The sequence below is a fragment of the Ursus americanus genome, chromosome 34, assembly GCF_024610735.1.
Source record: "Ursus americanus isolate L20-20 chromosome 34, mUrsAme1.1.p, whole genome shotgun sequence".
In the NCBI taxonomy this organism is placed as follows: Eukaryota; Metazoa; Chordata; class Mammalia; order Carnivora; family Ursidae; genus Ursus; species Ursus americanus.
Window position 1 is genome coordinate 10290967 of NC_142160.1, and position 23170 is coordinate 10314136.

At 43.7% G+C, this 23170-nt stretch overlaps 1 protein-coding gene across 1 annotated transcript in view; it reads left to right on the plus strand.

Moving 5' to 3' along the window:
- Positions 1 to 23170, plus strand: part of PGM5 (phosphoglucomutase 5) — a 184566-nt gene that overhangs the window by 146223 nt on the left and 15173 nt on the right. The window contains exon 10 of the mRNA XM_045772609.2: positions 5350 to 5484. Coding sequence (XP_045628565.1) covers positions 5350 to 5484 — 135 coding nt within the window. The remainder of the gene's footprint in view (positions 1 to 5349; positions 5485 to 23170) is intronic.

The following is a 23170-nucleotide window of genomic DNA, read 5'->3' on the forward strand; positions in this document are numbered from 1 at the left end:
CAGTTTTTAACTTCCCCTTTCTTTCTGTGAAGGGAGGAAGTGGCCTGGATGACTCTGAGGTCCTTCCTTCAGGACCGTAATGGTCTAAATAGACCACCTTAGAATGGACCTATTTTATGGTCAAAGAAGCCAGTTCAGTGGGAGGCATGGAGAAGATAAATGGTAACAGATCCGTGAGTTTAGTAGTGATTTCAGAGAACATGGCACAGTCCTTAAAAAAAATTAATCTTAATTCTGCCTAATTTAAAAATAAATGTGCCATAAACCATCACCATTCAAGCTTTATTTGGCAATCTTCTGCAAAATCTGGAAGGCTGGATGACTAAAAGCATGGTACCATTTTCATTAAGAGCTTAACATAAGAATAGTATTTATAGACTGATTTATAAGTTTCAAACCACTCTTCACATATAGTCTCTGATCTGATGTTCACAACAATCCAGTAAGCCAGGCTGTATCGTTTTTCATCCATTTTTAGGAAACGAAGACTTACAGAGCTTAAAGTGACTTACTCAAGACCACCAGCTGATAATCTGAGCCAGAACTCCCCCCCTTTATCATTTCCAAATTGACTCTCCATGAGCAGCAAACCATCAAGGGGCAAATGTGGGGACAAAAATAAAAGCTCTAGTGATACACGGAAGCACATTGGAGGATTTTGGGGTGGAGAAAGCTGCAAGAAAGCACGGCCCTTTAGCAGTGCTGGGACAAAGCTAGGGTGGTCAAAACCCCACTCTTGTCACTCAGGCAGACAACTACAGGACTCAATGGGAAGAAAATGGTGGGCTGGAACTGACAGTTTCCCTCTGATACCCTGCTCTGTAATTAACATGATCTTAGCATGGAAGAGGGCATCTCTTCCCCTTCTTTGAGCTTGTGGCTGTTGGGTCATCCTGGACATTCTGGCCACTGTTGTTGCTATGACTACAGAGGCGTCAAGGATTCCTTCACTGTTGCTTTAGGAATCCCTTAAGAGATTGTGCTAAAAGTTCTTAGTGTCAGATGGCTCAAGAGGAGATTCTTGTAATGGTTCTGCTATTGGCAAGGTATTGGGAGGAGGCTTTCAGGACACAGCAGCAAGATGTTCTGTTAGCACTCCCTCACCATGTTGTGGTCCTCCTGAGATTCCAGTCCGATGGGAGTATGTGGGTGAAACCTGAGATCTTAAAGGGATCTCCCTTAACACTGACATGTACTATAGTCAGTCACTTGATCCATGAGGCAGGTGACCCAGACAAACGTAGCTACTACTGGGCTGTCCACATTTGGCTACACATTAGGGTCACCTGGAGAGCTTTTACAATGCCGGTGCCCAAGTCATGACCTATTCAAAGTAAATTACAGTGTCTGGGGTAAGAGCCAGATACAATATTTTTGAATGACCCCAGCCGATTCCAGTGTACAGCAAATTTTGCAACCCATGGGCTCATGATTTGTCTAACGTCACACAAGGGGGACAGGAACTTATCATGGTTCAAATCCATTGTTTTAAGCCAAAACAGACCCTTGCCTTAAAAACAAAGGATGAGTAGACACAGCGTCACTCACTACTACCCTTCAAGGTAAATATGTTGACCCCAGTTCACTATGGAGAACCTAAGTGTGTTTTCATTTGGCTTGTGAGCCCTCCTTAAATGTGGAAGGAGGCACTCCAGTGGTGCTTACCCCAGCTGTCAAACATGCAGTGGCATTCACTGAAGTGTTTGCAGAGGGTCTACTCTGTGCCAGCCATTGTCCTGGGCTGTGAGGATAAATGGTGAACAAGGAACATAAGGCTTTGCCCTACCAGAGCTTGGAAGCTTAATGAAGGACCCAAAGACCTATTTCAGCAATTCCAACCCTTTAGGGTTAAGGCTGAGATGGGAACTTCTTTTATTCATTTTTAGTTGGGTCTTGTTTCTTCAGGAGGATTTGTGGCAGCAAAAACACGCATAATGAAGTTGTTAGGATGTAAATAAGAAACAGAAATCAAGACTAGGGAAAATATAAATAAGAGTAGAGAGTCAAGAACAGAAGAAGAAAAAGTCATAGTTATGCAAGTCATAAGGATCCGCTTGGGCTGAACCTCAAATTTGGCATTAAGTGTTCTGGCAGCCATACTGTAAAGGGAACTATGGTTAGTTATTATTGTCAGAAAGACAAAAAATACCAGTTCCTCAGGGAAGGAAAGGCTTTCCTAACACTTGGCTCTTAAGGAAATGTCTCATGTGGAATTTCATACACTCTCCAATAATATTCCTAGAGTGACTGCAAAAAATGGGTTTTATAAGGCAGTACCCTGTAGACCATGCAAGGAAAGGGAGGATGTGAAAAGAAAATGCAATTTCATAAATCCATTTTTGTCATAGGTAGTCAGTCAGAAGGAAGTTGATTCAGGTCACATATACGTCCAGATGAATCTATGGCTAGAATACCTGGGAAAGTGCATGGATTGGACACCCTTCATAATTTTTCTCTCTTGGGATTTTGATAAAGCACATAGATAAAATATTTTTCTGGGGTAGAGTTGATGAGTAAGTATTTCATGTTGCAGCTAATGTAATGGTTTATACAGGGCTTAGCAAACATTTTCTGTAAAAGATAGTAAACATTTTAGCCCCTGTGGGCCAGACAGTCTCTGTCCTAATGATTTAGCTCTGCAGTTATGACACAAAAGCAGCCCTAGGGAATACAAAAGGAAATGGGACTGGCTGTGTTCCAATGAAACCTGATTTATACAAATAGGTGACAGGTCAAATTTGGCCGACAAACTGTATTGCCAACCCCTGGTTTAACCTGAAATTTTATTTTTTATTTTTTTCAAGATTTTACTTATTTATTTGAGAGAGGGTGAGCACAAGTAGGGGGAGCAGCAGGCAGAGGGAGAGGGAGAGGGAGAAGCAGGCTTCCTGCTGAGCAGAGGGACCGATGCAGGGCTTGATCCCAGGACCCTGGGATCATGACCTGAGCCGAAGGCAGATGCTCAACCGACTGAGCCACCCAGGTGCCCCTAACCTGAAAATTTAAAAAAGCAAAATGGTTGATTGGTATGCTTTTGTTGGAATTACAGAACATTTAGAAATTTGGCAAGTCTTGGTCAGTGGTGACTCTGGCCTCATAATGTAATTGAAAGTGGGTGAAGATGCATGCTGGAGAGAACATGGCTCGTGTTCGGGGTGCACATTCATTAAGTTCATTGAAAGAACATGCAGACACCAAAGCAAGCCAATACATCTTCACACTTCAAAGTGACACTCAAAAGACAGGGAACTGGGGTTACTGCAGCACCGAACTGGGCTGGGTCTAGAACTGTCCTGCCATGTGGAGGAGGAGAACTGTGGTGTTCCTCACTTAGAGGTCTCACCAAGCAACAGGGGTTCTCTGGTAGGATCTCATGGCTGGTTCCTTAGGAAACAGAGGTCATCAGTACATCATGCACACCTTTATCATCTTTTTGAGCACGAAATCTACTGCAAGCGACCAGATGTAGATTCTAGCCAGCCATCTAGAAGTACAGCCAAAGATATGGCAACCCACAAGGAAAAAAAAAACAAAACCCTAATTTCACTGTGAAAAAGCTTAGTTGTGAGCTGATCATACATGTTGGTGCTTTGTTATGGCCTGGGCTCTTGACTACCTCCCACTGACTGTATACGAATCTGGGGTTATTAATTAATTATTGGTTAATTACATTGATGGTGTAATGGGCGCTACATAAAAGGGTTGAGTTTGGGTGGCCATCGGAAGGGGTGGCCTCAAGTGGTTTGGAATCTACAAGAAGAGGTGGCTTAGGGCTTCAACCTTAAATATTGCTTTAACCAACTTATGCATAACCCATAGTCCTGAGAGACCAATTACCTACTCACATGTCCCATATATGGTGATAAGGGGAGTGCAAGCTTGTAAAGAAATACCAGCTTCAAAAGAGTTTGTAAAAACATGACCGTGGGTGCAGTTGTGGAGCCTTTGGGGCCTCGTTGTCTGAACATAATTTGGTCTAGAACTCTTACCAGTAGTAGGGAATTGAGTCAAATACTCCATTCAGAATGTCCTAACTATTTACTCGTCCAGCAGCTGAAGGTGCTTATTAGGGAAATGGTTGCCACTCTTTGTAATATGGTTGCAATGACTAGTCCAGGTTTATGGAGAGCAAGGACTGTGTCTTTCTCTTCATATCCCCAGGACCTGATCCCCAGGGGCTACTCTAAAATGTTTGCCCAGGAAAGAATCCTGGTTAGTATCATCCTGTTTGCAAAGCTAGTATCAGAGAGAGATGAGTTGCCAGGAAGGGAGCCGGCTCCTTTTTGTTACACAAATCGTGGCAGACATTGAATCCCTCCAAAAGAGGCTAAGGCTGTTGTTTGGGGATTGGAACAAAATATGCCTACAAAACTTAAAAAGCAGAAAACCATTCAGATGGAATCATAGTGGCCCCTACCCCACCCCACTGCACCCCAGCAGATATGGGGGTGGGGTAAGGGATTGGCAGTCAGATTTAAATGGCAGGTATATTTTTAATCATGGCTTATTCTTAACAACCATGATTTAAGGCCAGACGAGTTTCAAGGGCAAATTTCTTAGGGAAAATGTCTGATGTCAAAGTTGCCTGAGACTTCTCCTTTTTCAGAAATAACAAGTGACCAGACTAATTATTTTATTTCCTCCACTTATTTCCTCTGGCCCCTGCCAATATGCTTATTTATAACAAGGGCTTTATCAGTTGTCTTGAGAAAACAAATTTCCTTCAACAAACGTTACAATATGATCTTACTGCTGTGTTTTTCAAAAATCCCTGCCACTAATGAAAACAGATGCATGGAAAACGGAGGCATTCTGAGCCAAAAGCATGTTAATACTGCTACAGCTCTGCCCCCACACCACCCTGGTGGCCAGGTCGGAGCGTAAGAAGGAAGGACAGAGCCAAGGAGAAGGGGTTGTAAGCAGGAACCCCAGAACCCAGCCGAGGCTCCAGACCTGAGCATGTCACTGTAGCCTTCATATGCTACCAAGGGAATGTGGGCAGAAGGAAAGAATCAAAAGAGATGAACTTGAAGCAAAGCCTCATATCACATGGGGGTAAGCTTAACACAGGCAGTTTGCTTTACTGTAATAGAGAAATTGCCTACTCCCATTGCGCCCGGCAGGTTTCTAAGGGACAAACTTTGGGCCCAGGGACATTTATTAAACTTCATCCCCTCCTTGTCCCTCTGCCTCTTTCTGGCTCCCACATCTCCCGACCAAAGGAACTTGAGCATCTATTCAGTTTTGCCCCTAAGTCTCCCCCATCATTAACCACAAGTATTATTAATTGTTACTACCTGTGTATCCGTCCCTTGATTCACTGATCCTTCTGGGTGTTCTTGGTCTCAGGGCCTGAGGATCATTTTCTCAGACGCATCACGGCTCATCTTCCGGCTGAGTTCCTCCAGCGGCGTGCGGGCGACCATCAGACTGTATGCAGAGAGCTACGAGAGGGACCCCAGCGGTCACGACCAGGAGCCCCAGGTACCCTCAGCACTGTGTGTCTCGTCGCTCCCGGAAAACTTAGGGAGCTCTTGTGGGCCTTTAGTGAGGGTGATTTTACTTTCGGGGAAGTAAGTTCCATATTGGTAGATCCAGCTGGAGGACAAGCTTCCAGTAACTCCAGGCAAAACTTCACTCCTTCATGACAGTGTTTGGAACAGAAAATTTGGGCTCTAGCCTCTGTGATGGGTTTAGACCAGCATTTCCCAAGTGACTTGGCTTTCTTGGTGGTTCTGCAGTTTGTTAAATGGGGGTGACATCAAGAAAAAGCACCTTGTATAGATAGAGAAATTTTTAGTTCGAGTCTAGGTGGTCCAACTCCTCAGAGCCTTGACTCTGTGCGTGTAATAAGGAATCTCCAGGTGTTTGGCAAACTCTGGGTTGGCTCATGACCTTGAGGTGCGAATGTAGATGCTACGCTGGGCCTCCTGTCTGAGATCACTGCAGAGCCCAGTTTCCCTTAAGGAGAGGGGCGAGGGCTGGTCTGCATTTAAAGTTAAGGGAGGCTAAGCTAGACCAGCCAAGGCTGGGCCACCCTGTGTTTGGCAAAGCCCCTTCATGTTGTCAACAATAGAGTTAATTAAGAACTCAGAAAAAATTATAAATGGTCCAACCGTAAGCATCCCCACTCTTACATTCATTAAAGACCCCAGCTTCTGCCTTTGAAGAGCTCTGGAAGGAAAAGCCTTTGGTCAACTGTTAATGGAGATCAAAGATAAGCCATTAAAGCTGCGGGCAACATTAATTAATAGCAGAAAGGGCCCACCATAACATCGGATACTTCCAGCTACACTGCTGGCCGTCCCTTACCCCCGGGGTCTTTACTTCACCCTGGGTTTTGAAGCAGAGTTCTTGATGAGGTGACTCCTTGAGATGAAACCAGTGGTTCCATCTGCGATGCTTCTTCTGCGGAGAAGTACAGAAGCAAAGAACAACTCAGTGCCTCTCATTTTAGAGTTACTCTGAGTTTCCCGTGATAATTTGCCGAAGTTATGCCCTAGAATGAGACCAGAAAGGGTTTTCTTTCTTTGTTAGTAGTTTAGTGTGTTTTTCTTAAAATGATATCTTTCTTGGGAGAGTCTCAAAGAACTTGATCAATATAGTGTCATAGATCCTTACAGGTGACAGTGGGAACCAGAAAATCTCTTTGGGGTCAGATCATCTCAGATGGGGAAGTAGAGGCCTGGGAGGCTGAGAGCTAAGAGCATGAAGCTAGTATAAGGTCCTTGGCCCTCCCCTGTCAGGATCACAGGCTTTCCATGCAAGGACGGGGGCCACGCTCTGCCAACATAATTTGTCAGTGAGTACATTTCACCCAAGATAGTATCAAATCATGCAAGAACTGGAGGCTTACCCTCTCTTTCCATATAAAACCCTTCTACTTCTCATGTTGGGAAAGGAGATTAAAGCAAGGGCCTAAAACTCCAGAGCTACATACAGGGTGAGGAATGATATTCCTGGCCTCACGAACTCTGACTCACTCTGACTCGAGGCTATTTTTTCTCAACATTCTTTTCCCTATTTGCACAGGGTAAGTAGTTATGATATTTGCCTATTTGTATTTACCTTCCACACTGACTGCAGGAGTGTGACGTCTGGGCCTTTAGACATGTGTGAAAACAAGTGAGTCTCTCTCTGAGATGTTCCACAAAAGCCAAGTGGTACCACTATTTTTTTCCCAGAGCTTCCTTTGAAGCTGAAAACCTGCATAGGCCTGCTGCTAGAGGGTCGTGTGTTAAGTATGTGCTTCAATCTGTGGGTAAAGAAAACATAAGTAATGCTTGTTTCAGTGGCTAATCCTGCGTATTTTCCATCCTGTTGAGTTAGAGTTTGCCATTTTGAATGGTTGGGGAATCCTTTCATTGATCGTGTTCTTCTGATCAATAATCTGCCTTCCCTTTTTAATCATGAGTGAGGGTCTTCCCAAACCTGGCTAGGTTTGCCTCCCTGTATTTACCTCGGGATCCACCTCAAAATTTTACATTAAACTAGAACTCCTTATTAAAATACCTTATGTCATTGACTCACCAACTGAAGCCCTAGTGCATAATGCATGTAAGTCAAGGTATAATTTAGAATAAGGATCGAAAAGACATCGACACCCCTAAGGAAGAGGAAGACGACTCTCAGGAGACTCACCTGTCTCAACACTGCGGAACCACACCTAGGCACTTCAGTGTGACTGTTCAGGACCTCCTTACAGCCCTGCCTCCCAGGACCCCAGCTTCTGCCTTTGAAGAGCTCTGGAAGGAAAAGCCTTTGGTCAACTGTTAATGGAGATCAAAGCTAAGGCATGCTTCTCAAGTTATTATGATCTGCGGCCTGATGGGGAAAGACCAGCTGTGTTGCTTCCTCAGCTGCAGAGAACTCTTCCTCCTTTCTAGCTTATTCCGATTTGCAGCCCAAAAAACAGAACAAATACCCCCCCCCCATACTCAGACACCCAGTAAAGTACCTTTCTAATGTCTAGGGATTCCATTGAGAAGCTTGTCCAATTCAACAGGTATTCATGTTTTACCTGCCTTAACTCAATACCCACCTACGTTCCAGTTAATAGCAAAAGGACTAGAGAGTTCTCTTCAACTGTCTTCTCAGCATCTGGCTATTTTACTTTGCATGGATAGTTTTTTGTCCATACATCTTTTTTTAAAAGTTTTTATTTAAGTTCCAGTTAGTTAGCATACAGTATTTAAGTTCCAGTTAGTTAGCATACAGTGTTATATTCGTTTCCGGTGTACAATGTAGTGATTCGACAAGTCCATACATCACCCGGGGCTCATCACAAGTGCCCTCCTGCATCCCTGTCACCTCTTTTCCCCATCCCCGTCCCTCCCTCCCTCCCTTCTGGTAGCCATCAGTTTGTTCTTTATGGTTAAGAGTCTGTTTCTTGGTTTGCCCCTTTCTCTTTTTTTGTCCCTTTGCTGCTTTGTTTTGTTCCTTAAATTGTACACATGAGTGAAATCGTATGGTATTTGTCTTTCTCTGGCTGACTTATTTCATTTAGCATGATACTCTGTAGCTCCATATATGTCATTGCAAATGGCAAGATTTCATTCCTTTTTATGGCTGAATGATATTCCTCTGTGTGTGTGTGTGTGTGTGTGTGTGTGTGTGTGTGTGTGTGTGTGTGTGTGTACCACGTCTTCTTTATCCATTCATCAATCAGTGGACACTTTTGTCCAGACATTTTAAACACATGGGAACAGAACATGTTTAAAACATTAATACTGTGGTTGCCTCGTAAAAGCATTCATAACCATCCTAGGGATGCAGCTAGGAAAATCTGTGGTATAGTCTATATGCACAAAAGTCCCTGCTCCTGCCTGTAGTTTTGTTTATTTGGGTCCATTTTTACAACAGTTATTATGGAATTTGTTTTAAATGATGTAAAATAATTTCATTACATCAAAAAATATTTTTAAAGAATTCTATCCGTCTACCCCTAGGAATGGGTGATGAGGGGAGGAAGAAGGTGAGGGGCCCTGGGGAAAGGAGAAGGTGCTCGCTTTGCGCTTGCTCAGTGTCCTTGGTTAATCAGGAAGGAAAGCCTCCAAGGCCTATTTCTGGAAGATCACATAGTTTGGAAAATACAAGATTACTTTAATTTTACTGGCAATCAGTAGGCCTTCAACAAGCCTTCAAACCAGCTGGTAATAATTTGGAAAAAGAGATGAGCCAAAAGGATTTAGGTTCACAGGTGACCAGAAACAGCCCCATTACTTTCTACTTTCTTTCCCACTAAGCTTATTAGCAGGACTGCTCAATTAACTTTTTATTTACCTTCTCTACTTTTCCCTTTGAACCTGAGGGTGGAGTAGTTCATGAACAATAAAAGATCCAAAAGGAAAAGGAAGGAGAAGTTTTGCTAAGGGCTGGATAATCACATCCTCATCATCAGCTCCCGGCTTATCAACAGTTGGCTTTGGTACTTTAATTGCAGAATAAAACCGCACCCTCTCCCACCCCAAGTTTTGGAAGGAGACCAGTTTTCCCCAACCCTCCTTTGAGTGAGGGAATTTATGTATTTCTGATAAGCGGTATATAGAATGCTTTAAGGACCAATATCTAAGCACTGGGAGTCATATAGGGAATTCATCTGTCCATCTGTCCATCCAACAGCTGGCAGCCATTTTGATCTGTAGTTCTTATTACGACTTTATAATCCAGATATGTTAAGTGCAGAGCCATTTTGTGTTACGCTGGGAGAACATATTTTTCTCATCTAAACCAGGATACATCTGAGAGTGAAAGGGGGCGCTAAGAACAGTTATGTTGAGACTGCCCCCAGTAAACCAGAACGTTAGGTTACTCTAGTTACATACCTTCATGCTACCCTAGATCTGACCATCTCTTCAGAGGTGGGCTTCTGAGAGCGCTAGCAGTAGAAGCCTAGTAGTACAGAGGGAATGTACCAGGAATGAAGAGTTAGATCTGTGGGTCCAACCCAGGCTACACACCAGGACCACTCGGGGCTTTGGTAGAGATACGTGGGCCTGGGCCTCACTCCCAGAGATTCTACTTTAATTGTCCTAGGGTGGGGACTGCATTTTTGAACAGTTTCCCAGATGGTTCAAATTAGGTGAGTGTTCCCAAACTTTAGTGTGTATTTAAATCACCTGGGGATCTTGCTAAAAATTCAGATTCTGACTCGGTGTGAGGAAGGCCAGAGAGTCTGCATTTTTTCTAACAAACTCCCAGGCAATACTGTGCTGCTAGTCCAGGAGCACACTTGGAATAGCAAAGAGTTAGATGAACTGCTAAGCCCTAAAGACAAGCCATGGGATTCTTTAACATTGTAAGAAGAGCAACACCTGTTTTTAGTGCTCTTGCGTGCATGGGCCACTGTCCTCTGGACCTCTCTCTCTGGTAGCCCACCCAACTTGACTTGTGCCAAAGTGACCTCCTGTCAGCCTCCCCCTGTTCCTCCTACCTCCGGAAGACCCCTGCTTCTTTTAGCATCTTCAACTCAGGAAGTGGCATGTTCAGCCAAGAACCTGGGAATCATCCTTGACTCTTTTTTTTTCTTTATTTCATATCCCACCTCCAACAGCAAACCCTACCAATATGACCTTCAAACCGCAACCCGAGTCTGGCCCCACCTTACTGCCTCTACCATTTCTATCCAGGGCTAAGCTAGTGTTCTGGCCTCTAGATTATTGTATCAGTCTCCTACCTGGTCTCCGTCCTTTCACTCTTGCCCCCTCCCCGCCCATACACTAGTCTTAGCACGGCAACCAGAATGATTTTTAAAAAAAAAAATTAGATCATCCTCGTTGCTCTGCTAAAATCCTTAGTGGTGCCCCATTTCACTCAGAGAAGAGCCAGAACCCTTACCATGGTATCAAGTCCCCTCCTGGAAATGGTCCCCTTCTCCCTCTGACCGCATCTCCTACCTCTTGCCCTATTTCTGCACTCCAGCTGTTGTTCTGTGCATATGCCAAGAATTCTCTGCCTCAGGACACTTAGAGCGGCTGTTTCCCCTGCCTGGAATGCCTTTCCCTCCAATATCTGCATGGCTTGCCCTCCCCCTTCTCAATGAGGACTCCCCTGGCCACCCTGTGTAAAATAACCCTGACACTCGAGTACTGCTGATCTTTCTCACCCTGCTTTACTTTTCCCCCATAGCACTTACCCCCATCTCACATACATATTTACTTGTTTTATTGTATCTCTCCCAGTAGAACGTAAACACCAAGAGGCTAGGACTTTGTCAGTATTCTTCGCTGTATCCCCAGTGCATACGATACTACCTGGCAGATGGTACATGCCCAATAGAATTTGCCAAACGAATGAAATATTCAGTGTTAATTACTTTGGAATATCTCAGACTGATTATATCACATGGGAGACTGAAATATTCTTTTTTTCTTTTATGTTATGTTAGTCACCATACAGAAATATTCTGTACTCAGTATGAACCTTGGTGCTATCCTCGGTTTTCTCCTATGCTTGAAAGTTTGAATAAAATCAGTTGTCATTTCGAAGGCCCCTACAATGTGCCAGGCACCTTTCTAGATACTTTAGGTACATTCATTATTGTATTAATTGTTCCAGTAGCCCTCTCAGAGTAGAATCATCATCCTGCTTTGGCGGACGAATTAACTGATTCAGGGAGACATTAATACTCAGGGAGCCCGTAATTTCTGGATTGGAGAGTCAAAGTAGGTCTTAATAAAACTTGCTAATCCTCGAGGTCCAAGGAGGGAGGATTTCCTCTTACCTGTTCTTGAACCCAAGGCTACACCTGGAGCCTTAGTTCAGTGTTTCCTTAGTGATATATATCTATAGATACAGATACATATAAAATTTTTTTCATACCAACCAGTTCTCTCTTTCTTAGACACCACTGGGTACCCAACAATTAAATTCAGTTCTGACACTACCTGGAGTTAGCCCAGGCCCCACAGAGTGAGGGCTCAGCCCCACGAGACTGCCCCCACTTAAGATGCCAGCGGAAAATGGGGTGCCCAGGCTCCCCACATTTCTGCCCCTTAGAATACAAATTCAGGGGTTCCCGTGATCTGCAACTCAGGTTTGGTAATTTGCTAGAAGGACTCACAGAACCCAGGAAAGCACTTTACTTACTATTGGTGGTTTATTATAAAACATACAACTCAAGAATGGCCCAAATGGGAGAAATTCTTAGCGCAAAGTATGGCGGGAAGGGCGCTCAGAGCGCCCATGGCTTCTTCTGGCATGCCACCCTTCCAGCACCTGGAGATCTTCACCAACTCAGAAGCTCTCTGAACCCTGTTTAGGAGTTTCTATAGAGGTTTCATTACATAAATACGATGGATGAAATCACTGGGCATTGGTGACTGAACTCAATATCCAGCCCTTCTCCCTTCCTGGGAGGTAGGGATTTCCAGCCCTCTAGTCCCCTGATTGGTTCCTCAGGCAACAGCCTCATTCTGAAGCCGTCTCAGCGTCCACCAGAGTCACCCCACCAGCATAAACTCAGGTGTGGTTGAAAGGGACTTATCATGATTAACAAATCCACTCCTATCACTTAGGAAGTTCAAAGGATTTGGGGAGCTCTGTACCTGGAACCAGAGAGAAAGACCAAATATATGTTTTTTTCTTTTTTAGACCAAATGTGGTCTAAAGCATGTGAGTGCTTTGAAAACAACCAGGCTTCTCTCTCTTAATTTGAATTAACAATGAATAAGTTTCAAAAAATAAAGAATAATGTTCTACATACATCCTTGTTAGGCTTTATACTCAACAGGGGATCTAAAGTGAGTGGTTAAAAACTAGGAAAATAAAATTAGAAATTGAAATAATATGTGTGCTGCGAAAGCTCTAGAAACAATGGAATTCAGAAAGGACGCATAAATGGGTTCTCAGATGTTCAATTTTCATGACAAGATGAAAATGTGTGTATATGTATATACATATATGCTTATGTATGTACGTGTGTCTAGGTTTGTAAACATAGATACATATACACACAGATGATTTTGGATTCCTACTAAACATATATCAAAAACATTATGTTGTTATTTAAAAAGAAAATCTGCACAGAGATTTATTAATAGCCATACATGAAGAAAAAGATGAGGAAATATTTCATTTTCTTTTTCGCCTCAGAGTTTAGTCTGTACTTGCTGTAATTTGAAAATGTGGATGAGGGTGGAGTGATGGAGAGAGAGTTTAGTAGAAAAGAAACACGCAGTTAAAGGGTTGGGATGGACACCCTCTGGCCAAGTTAAAGAGCTGCCTCATGTTGCTGGTAAGAGAGGCATGACCTGGAGGTCTTCAGGAATTTAAAGACCAATATGATGCAGAGAAAGATGACCAGCTGTTCTCCATAACTAATGAATATGTAATTTGATGAAATAAACTCAAGCTGAATTGGAAGGGATTCAGACTGACTGTTAGAACAATTTCTCAACTGGGAGGGCACCTGCCCAATGAATATGGCTGCTCTCTGCTTCTCCATGGGTCTAGGACCGCACAGATTCAAATACTTGTTAAATATAGGCAGGCGTGGAAAGGATGGAACCAGGTAATGTCTCAACATTTTCTAGAACCTTAACATTGGGGTTTTGTGATAATTATTTTTTTAAAAAAAGAAAGAAAGAAAGAAAGAAAGAAAGAAAGAAAGAAAGAAAGAAAGAAAGAAAGAAAGAAAGAAAGAAAGAAAGAAAGAAAGAAAGAAAAAGAAAGAAAGAAAGAAAGTCTGGTCAAGTGGGTTAGATGTCCCTCTAGTGGCGTAGAAAGGAATTTCCTACAGCTGTGTGTTCACAAAGGAACGGCACTTGGAGCTGAGTGAAACTTGAGAAAGAAGCAAAAAGACATACGGGTTTTAGTTGTACTCACTTAGGTGAACAGCCTCCTTAAGAGGGTGGGCGAAACAGCCCTTCTTTCTCTCCCGTAGGTATTGCAGTCTGGACTCATGCTCTGCTGTCACTGTGGATTGTTTTCCTTGGAACTGGGAACGGGGGATGATCATGTGTTGGTGTGTGAAAAACTCCCTTGGACTGGGAGTTTGGCAGGTGTTTCGCAGGGGCTCGTGTCTGTCACGGTACAGGGATGATTAGGGTTTTGATGACAATGGGCCTTTCCCTGCCTCTTCTGGGATCAGAACTCCCTTCACGGTCTTTGGGGGGGGGCGTTCAGCATGTGTGGGAAAGTGTGTGTCCTGATGAGAGCTGACTGCCTCTCATGTTGAGCCCACAGAGCGTCTAGCTCAGATCCCCCTCTTTGGCAGTGAGAGACCCTTACTCCAAATCTTTTAAGGCTATCTGACATTGCCAGTTTATTCCAAGAACATGGTGGCTTTAAGCAGGAGAACTGAAAGTTGTGCCTTGATCCTGACGTTGAGTCAATTTTAAATGAAGGTTTAGAGACCCAAAGCTCTGAAAAAAAAAGATGTCTTTCCCCTCCCTACTTCTCCATACCTAATTCAGAATTAAAACACAATTAACTTTGAAAGTAAATGTGAGGAAATCTAACAAAATTGTTGCGTTTTTTTCCATACAATGCTGTTTATTTTGGTGTCTCTGCTTTGCTGTGCCCAAAGAGCATGCATAACCAGCTACTGGTTAACCTGGCACTGTTTATGTCCACAAATCACAGTCTTGCTGGATCTTGTTTACTCAGCCTGAAAAGGGAGCATGAATGAATTTGCCTTGGTCACACAAGTACAGAGGGTCACTGGCCATAACTCCTCTCACCAGATGAATGGGTTTGACAACTGTGGCCAGCACAATCTGGCTTTCCCAGCATCCTCTTTGTTCCAGCCCAGAAACACAGCACAACCAAGTTTCCGTGCCCTTCAGCAGGAAGCTCCCCAAAGCTCGGAGGCTGGCGGCGATTCAGGCTTTCTTCTTTGGTGGAGAGTAAATCATTTGCTTTGCTCATAAATAAGAGTGTATCTTGGTGAATGAATACTGAGGGTGAAGGTGGAGATTGCCTGTGACCTTTAGGAGAAGGCACTGGACTAGACCATGTACCCCAACAGCATCAGGAGGCATTGCCTGGCCTCGCCACCGCGGTCACGCATTTTTCCTGGGGAACATACAATATGGGTGGTTGAGGGGAGGAATGTGGCTGTTTTAGATCCCCTGTCTGCTCTTGCATGGTTTTACGTTTGACATCCTAATCCCAGAAAGAGGAAACCCTGTTTAAGATGCAGGTGAGGGAGTTCCCCCTTCTTTTGTTTTTGCCTCCCAGGAAAGCTAGGAGGTATGACAAATTCCAGAAGGACAGCATTTCCGTACCAGAATGCTTAGGTCTTGGCAGGAGAGAAAACAATGAAAGGTTTTATGAAATTCTTGCTTTATGGTTTTTGTTTGTTTTATTTTGCTTCGGGTTTCATTTCCAAGCATTTTGGTTCATAGAAATCATCCCATGAGGTACTGTTTGTAGGTTGGGGCCTGTGTATTCTAGACTTAATGATAGGGGCATGGGAGGTAATGAGGCTATGAGAGTGTTTTAATATATAGGTTTTATTACTATTCAGGTATGGTGAGATCAGGAGACAGTTGCCATTGAAAGGACAGCTTGTTAGTCACCCTTCCCAAGAGAAGGGGCATGCCACTCCATGCAGGGCCATGGGGGAAACACCATGGTCAGTTATGAGGCAGAAGGAGTGGAGGGAAATGTGGGCTGAGAGCTTTTATTGTGGGTTCCATAGGAAGGAACAGACAAGGCAGTGTAAGCAGGCTTAGGATTGACCAGTTTGAAGATTTTCAGCAGGCTCTGGGGCAGAGGGGCTGTCCTTAGTTGTCTGATACTTGGCCGGTGGGTGATTAGGGCCGGTGGAGAGTGGCCCAGAATGTGAGCGTCCCACAGGGACATGGTTGGAGATAGGACTTTGGACCGGTTGCTCTGCATATGAAAGGTGTGTAACTAGGGCACCTCTTTGCTCTCTCTAGAAATTAGCTAACCCTGGAAGGGGCAGTCCCTTGCAGTATCAGCAAGGCCCAAGATGTCAAAGCATCACCATAAAAGACATGCGTAATATGGAGAGGAAAAGAGAAAACCACAGTCGTTTTTTCAGGTGGATAAAATTGCTTGAAGACACCAAGATTTTGGACCAAAGGCCCATTGTTAAAAGGTTGGGTTTTGGAATCATGCATCCTTGGTCTTGAGCCCTATGTGTGCCATTTACCAGTTCTGTGATCTTAGGCAACTTCTGTAAGTTTCAGTTACTTTTTAGTTATATGGGGATCAAAATACTTTTTATTTCATAGGATTGTTATGATGATTAAATGGGTTCATTCATACAAAATGTTTTGGACAATGCCTGGCACATACAAAGTGCTCAATAAATGTTATTATCATTGTTCTTGCCATTATTTTTATTACTAGTAGTGTTGACTAGTTTTCTGACCTCATGAGGATCAAAGAGTCTCAGACTAATTAGTAACTTGTTTTATAATGGAATTAACCTCTCTTGTCCTATCTTTTCCCATTAAATTCTCTGCAGGCCACCTGGATCTGTGGGAGATGATGTCTTAAGAGAAATGGCAGCTTCCAAAGATCTTGGTCTTATAGGAGTGTGCCCGGACCCTTGTGATGTGGTGTGTTAGATACGTCATGCTATCTAGAAAGGTTCACAAATGAAGTTGAGATTTCTTCCTTCCTTTCAGTTCCCCTCTCTCACTCCTCCCATCCTTTAGAATCCCTACACGGATGGGGCTTGTGGAACAAATTTGCTGCCCTGCTGGCTTGAAGCAAGAGTTGCTTAGTTGGGGTTGTTCAATAATCCTATTTTATCCAAGATGTGTACAATTGGTTGGTTATTCTGAGCTCATTTACCACAGGGAAATGATTTTTTTTATTGTGTTCAATTAGCCAACATATAGTACAGAGAGAAATGGTTTAAGACAGGAGCGAGTGTAAGGCAAAGGGCAGGCTGAATGGAGAGAAGACTCTGAAATCTCTGTTGCTGGTTATGAGGTCCTTGCTGGCTTCAAAGTATTAAATGCAAAAAACGAGTCCCATGGAAGAGGTGTTAACAAGCTTTTTCTATAAAGGGCCAGATAGTAAATACTTCAAAATTTTGCTGGCCATATTAGTTTGCTAGGCTGACATTACACAGTATCACAGACTGGGTGGCTGAAACAGTTGAAATTGAGTATCTCCCAGTTCTGGAGCCTAGAAGTCCAAGAGCAAGGCATTAACAGGGTTAATTCCTTCCAAGGGCTTCGAGGAAAAGGACGGTGCTTGACCTTTCTTGGTTTGTGGATGGCCTTCTTCTCTCTTTGTCTCTTCACATCATCTCCCCTTTATGTATGTCTGTGTCCAAATTTTTCCTTCTTAGAAGGACACCAGTCATATTGGATTAGGGCCCTCCCCAGTGACCTCATTTTGACCAGATTGCCTCTATAAAGACCCTATCTCCAAAGAAGATCACTTTCGGAGGGATTGCGGGGTCAGGATCCAACATATGAATTTCGGGAGGGGGACACCACTCAGCCCATCACATCAGTCCTATGGTCTGTGTTGCGACTTCTCACCTTCCACTTACAGCACAAAAGCAGCCACAGACCGTGCCTAAGTCACTGAGTAAATTTATTTGTCGACACTGGAATTGGAATTGCATATAACTTTCACGTGTCACAAAATACTCTTTTGAATTTTTTTCAACTGTTTAAAAATAAAAACCATTCTTGTTCACAAGCTGTGTAAAAACCAAAGACTATAGTTTGCTGACCCTTGTCTTAGAGGTTTTTAAACATGATGCATGATTCCTGATTACGTTCAGTGGAGCATACATCAGAATGAGTTTGGCCAAACAATATATTTCGTAAAAGGTAAAATGACATTTGTATTCCTGTGTCTGTGTTTATAGATGGAGATACATTTTTCAAGTTTTCAGGGAAAGTATCAAATATCTCTGGAAATCCCCAAATTTGACGTTCAGAGATTGAACTCCCTGGCTTTTGGTTACAATGAAACATGAGAGGAAGATGTCTTTCTTAGAGCATGTTTGTATTCATGAAATTCAATTCCTTCTGTAAGTTTTTGATTTTTTGAAGGAAGTTTGTTTCTCCTATTTAAAGCAGTTGCTTACAAATAGTTTTCAGACGAGCAGCACTGTATCTTGGAAGAAAAAGGAAAAATACTAAGGAAGAACTTGTGGATAATTGGGATGAACAAAGAAAAGCATGAGGGAGAGTCCTGGTGAATACTTGGAATGTATGAGGAGCGTTTCCTCAGGTGCAGGCGGCCAGGGGAGCCTTGACATTGTATCTTGGGGCTAAATGGGGCTTCCAGGAGTTGGTAAGAGGCGCTCTTGCACTTTGGATGCTTTATTCATGATCCTCAAACCCACTCCCCAAAGAAGCCCCATGTCCCGTGGGAAGCAACAAGTCTGTTGTTAATTTTCGATCTTCGTTTGCTGTTAGCTACATCCTCAGAAATTGCATTTACGATGTCCAGTGTGGCGTTCAACAAAACCTAAGATGCTTGGATGATTTACTAACGTCTTCCAGCTGTACTTTTTTTTTTTAAATACAGATTTTATTTATTTATTTGAGAGAAAGAGTGAGTGAGAGAGCCAGAGCACACAAGCTGGGAGAACAGCAGAGGGAGAGGGAGGAGCAGGCTCCCCAGCGAGCAGGGAGCCCAGCGCAGGGCTCGATCCTAGGACCCTGGGATCACGATCCAAGCCGAAGGCAGACGCTTAACTGACTGAGCCACCCAGGTGCCCCCCAGCTGTGCATTTTATACTGTGTTTAGACATGTGAGCTTTTTGATATCGGTGAATCAAGCCCCTGACCTCAACTTAACAGTCACACGGTATGTTTCATTCCGCTATTGCTCAGAATTTGCAATCATCATACTTTTAATGAATAAGATTTGATAAAAAGCTTAAAAGGAGCTGCAATTTAGACTGTTTCTATCAGCATTTTGAACTCTTGCTACCCAAAGAACCAACAGCATCAGCATCACCATCACCTGGTTGCTTCTTAAAATGCAGACTCTGCACCCCCCACCCCCACCAGAACTGCTGAATCTGATTCTGCATTTTAACAAGCTTCCCAGGTAATCCATGGGCGCTGTCAAGTTTTAGAAGACCTGCTATGACCACCTTCATGATCCTTATTTCCACCTCTGCTAGAGCAGAAAAATTCCTCTAATGCCGAACTACTAGGAAGCAGGGTGACTGACCTCTGCTATTCCCTCCTCCTTCTAGAAAGTTACAAACAGTACAGAATGTAACTCGGACAAATAGCCCAAGCCCTTTGAAGACCGCTTTCTGCTTCTCGGATAATTAACAAAAAGCGAAACCAGAAAAAATCAGTTTCACGTTGCATCTCCATAGAAACCCCGCCTCAGTATCAACTCCACGGTGTTAGACTGTGTTTTCTTCACACAGTTACACCAGTGCAACTGAGCGATTCAAAATAACCCAGGGATGAAGTAAAGAGAGTTCTAATTTGATTTTACCAAGCTAGGGAGACTTGCTAAAAAGTGTGGGTAGACAGTCTAGCACTATTTCAATTACCAGGTAAAGGTCAATATGTACTTAAAATACTTGAGGGTTATATGGCAGCTATGTCTTAAAGGCAAAGTCCAAAAGAACATGTTCTTTTGTCAAAAGTAGAAGAAATGCTCAGTCACTGCCCTCATAAAATGTATATTAACTGTCCATAAATTCCAGTGATGTCTTTATACCACGAAGAAGAATCTCTCTTCAAGTAGAGGGTCACTTCTCTCTTTTTAGTGCCTGGTGTTAATGACTTTTCTGCTTTACTGCCTTTTCTTTGCAACTCAGGCAGCCTCAGAGAAATTTTCTTTCACTTTGCTTCTGCCGTTCACGCTTCGTGCAGCAGTCCTTGCTAACTAGCTGCTTTGGAAACTGATACACCCTTAAGGAATGTGTTCCAAGCGCAGTGACGTCTGTTCCTTCTGCTCTCAGCATCGTCTTGTCCAACTGCGGTCTGATTGCCTTCCCTCTGGCTGCAGAGATGGGGCCGCAGTGCAAACACAGGGGAAAGCGAGCTTTCCTGGGGCTGCGGCTGTCTCGCTGATGCAGAGAGATGTCACTTCTGATGGGAGTGACTTTGGGTGCCTTTCGTTCAAAAAGCTGAGGACGCTTCTGCTGTTCTTAATCCTTTTTTTTTTAATCAGATCTTCCATCAGGAAAGATAGTATGAATTTCAATTTATGGACAAGGAAGCAGAAGCCAGAGGGATTATTATCTGCCTACCAAAGGTCAACCTGCTGGGACTGGGCGCTGGTCTGCCCACTCCCACCTTGCTCTTCTAGCAAGCCAGGCTTCCTGCTTCAAGAATAATAATGGTGTTCATTATACGTATCCCATGAATGCTGTGCACGGGCTAGGTAGAGAGCTACACGTTTTGTGTCTGCGATGTCTTACTCTCATCACAATCCAATGTGATAGGAACTCATCCATCCATGTCCTACAAATAAGAAAACTGTGTCCCTGAGAATTTGAATAACTTACTATTTCTAAGTAGTATGGCTAGTATTCGAACCTAGACTTTGCCCCCAGAGACCATGGTCTTAACCGTCCACAACTTTGGAGCTGTGTACCCACCATGAAAAAGGAAGCAGAATAACCAGGGTGCCCATCCTTGGTCCGGCATACCGTCCATGCCCCCAGCGCATCCTCTCAGAGTTCTCAGATGCAATCCTGAGTCTCATGGTTCCCGAGTAGCGGGAAGTCTAGTCTCTTGCAGACTTCCTACCTCGTATGTGTCCTCGAGTCCTTTCCAAAGGGCTAGTTTTCTCTTAGAAGGCCGCCCCCTCTAGAAGCTAGGAACATCACAGCTCTGCCTGTACCCAGTTCTGTCCAGTGGGCCGTTCTGTGGAGGCTGTGGGAAATGTGGAGAGACTTTCACTTTTCCCAGAAGAAGCCTTATCGCCACCCTATGGTGGGCCTCCTGGGGGGCATGGGTGGGCCTGGAAGTAGGGGTGGGGCTGGGCGTCCACCATCTAGCTGCCTCGGCCTTGGCAGCTCCTCAGCAGGGAGAGGATGGGAGACCGTCCTCTCTGGGCTCCCTCAGCCAGGAGTTCTTCGTGTCCAATGGGCCTGGGGTCTCAGTGGCTCTGCTCTGTGGCCTCCTTCACACGGCTGCTCTGTAGCCCCCAGGGGGCTGGCTTGAGAGGAGACCATCCCTGGATTAGAGTCCTACATCTTAGTCCTGCTCAGCACAGTAAGAATTTGAATAACCCAGTCTCGGGGGTAGGGGTCAGGGAGGGGATCTCAGTCCCTTCACTCCCCAGAAGTGTCCTGGGCTTCTTGCACAAATCTGCCAGCCTTCCCTCACCGTCTTCAAGCTCCTCACTGTGAGAATCTCTATTTCAGAAAAAAGAGAGAATTTTAATTAGGAAGTCCTAGATTCCTGGATACGTAACTATGTAGGTAAGATGTATACTCATTAATATCAAAATAATTTCACTGCATCTGCTCCATGACTGATTGTTCAGTGGTAGCAAATTTAGATGCCACCAAGACAGGCAGCACATCTTCGATTAGGGCTAGTTTAAGACAACAGAGCACAGTAGGAACTCTGGGGACCCTCTGCTCTCTCCAGGTATTGCCTTATTAGTACAGGAGTCCAGGGTGGCCAGGTTTTCTGAATTTTTAGAAATCTGGGTTTTCAGATGAAATTTGATTTTTTTAAAAAGGATTTTATTTATTTATTTGACACAGAGAGAGAGAGAGCATAGCAGGGGGAACAGCAGGCAGAAGGAGAGGGAGAAGCAGGCACCCTGCAGAGTAGGGAACCCGACACAGGGCTCAATTCCAGAACCCCAGGATCATGACTTGAGCTAAAGGCAGATGCTTAACTGACTGAGCCACCCAAGTGCCCCCGAATTTGATTTTTTTAAATTTTATTTTATTTAAATTCAATTAATTAGCATATAGTATATTATTAGTTTCAGAAGCAGAGTTCAGTGATTCATCAGTCTTCTATAACACCCAGTGCTTATTACACAGGAGTGCCCTCCTTTATGCCCATCACCCAGTTACCCCATCCCTCCACCCACCTCTCCTCCAGCAGCCCTCAGTTTGTTTCCCATGGTTAAGAGTCTCATGGTTTGTCTCCCTCCCTGATTTCATCTTGTTTTATTGTTCCCTCCCTCCCTTTATGCACCTCTGTTTTGTTTCTTAAATTTCACATATGAGTGAAATCATATGATAATTGTCTTTCTCTGATTGACTTACTTTGCTTAGCATAATACCTTCTAGTTCCATCCATGTCGATCCAAATGGCAAGATTTCATTCCCTTTGATGGCTGAGTAATATTCCATTGTATATATAGACCACATCTTTATCCATTCATCTCTTGATGGACATCTGGCTCTTTCCAGTGTGGCTATTGCGGACATTGCTGCTATAAACATTGGGGTGCAGGTGCCCCTTTGGATCACTGCATTTGTATCTGGGATAAATACCTACTAGTGCAATTGCTGGGTCATAGGGTAGTTCTATTTTTAACTTTTTGAGGAACTTCCATACTGTATTCCAGAATGGCTGTACCAGCTTGGATTCCCACCAACAGTGTAAGAGGGTTCCCCTTTCTCCACATCCTCACCAACATTTGTTGTTTTCTGACTTGTTAATTTTAGCCATTCTGACTGGTTTCACTCATATGTGAAACATAAGGAATAGTGCAGAGGACCATAGGGGAAGGGAGAGAAAACTGAATGGGAAGAAATCAGAGAGGTAGACAAACCATGAGAGACTCTGGACTCCGGGAAACAAACTGAGGGTTACGGAAGGAAGGGGGTGAGGGGAAGGGGTAATGGGGTGATGGGTATTAATGAGGGCGTGTGATGTGAGGAGCACTGGTGTTATATGCATCTGGTGAATCACTGAACACTACATCAAAAACTAATGATGTACTGTATGTGGGCTAATTGAACATAATAAAAAAAATAATAAATTATAAAATACTGCAAGTACCACCACCCCCCAAAAAGATAAAAAGCTTCTTCACAACAAAGGAAACAGTCAACAAAACTAAAAGACAACCTACAGAATGGAAGAAGATATTTGCAAATGACATTTCTGATAAAGGGCTTCTACCCAAGATCTATAAAGAACTTATCAAACTCAGCACCCAAAGAACAAATAATCCAGTCAAGAAATGGGCAGAAGATGTGAACAGACATTTCTCCAAAGAAGACATACAAATGGCCAACAGTCTCATGAAAAAAATGCACCACATCACCTGG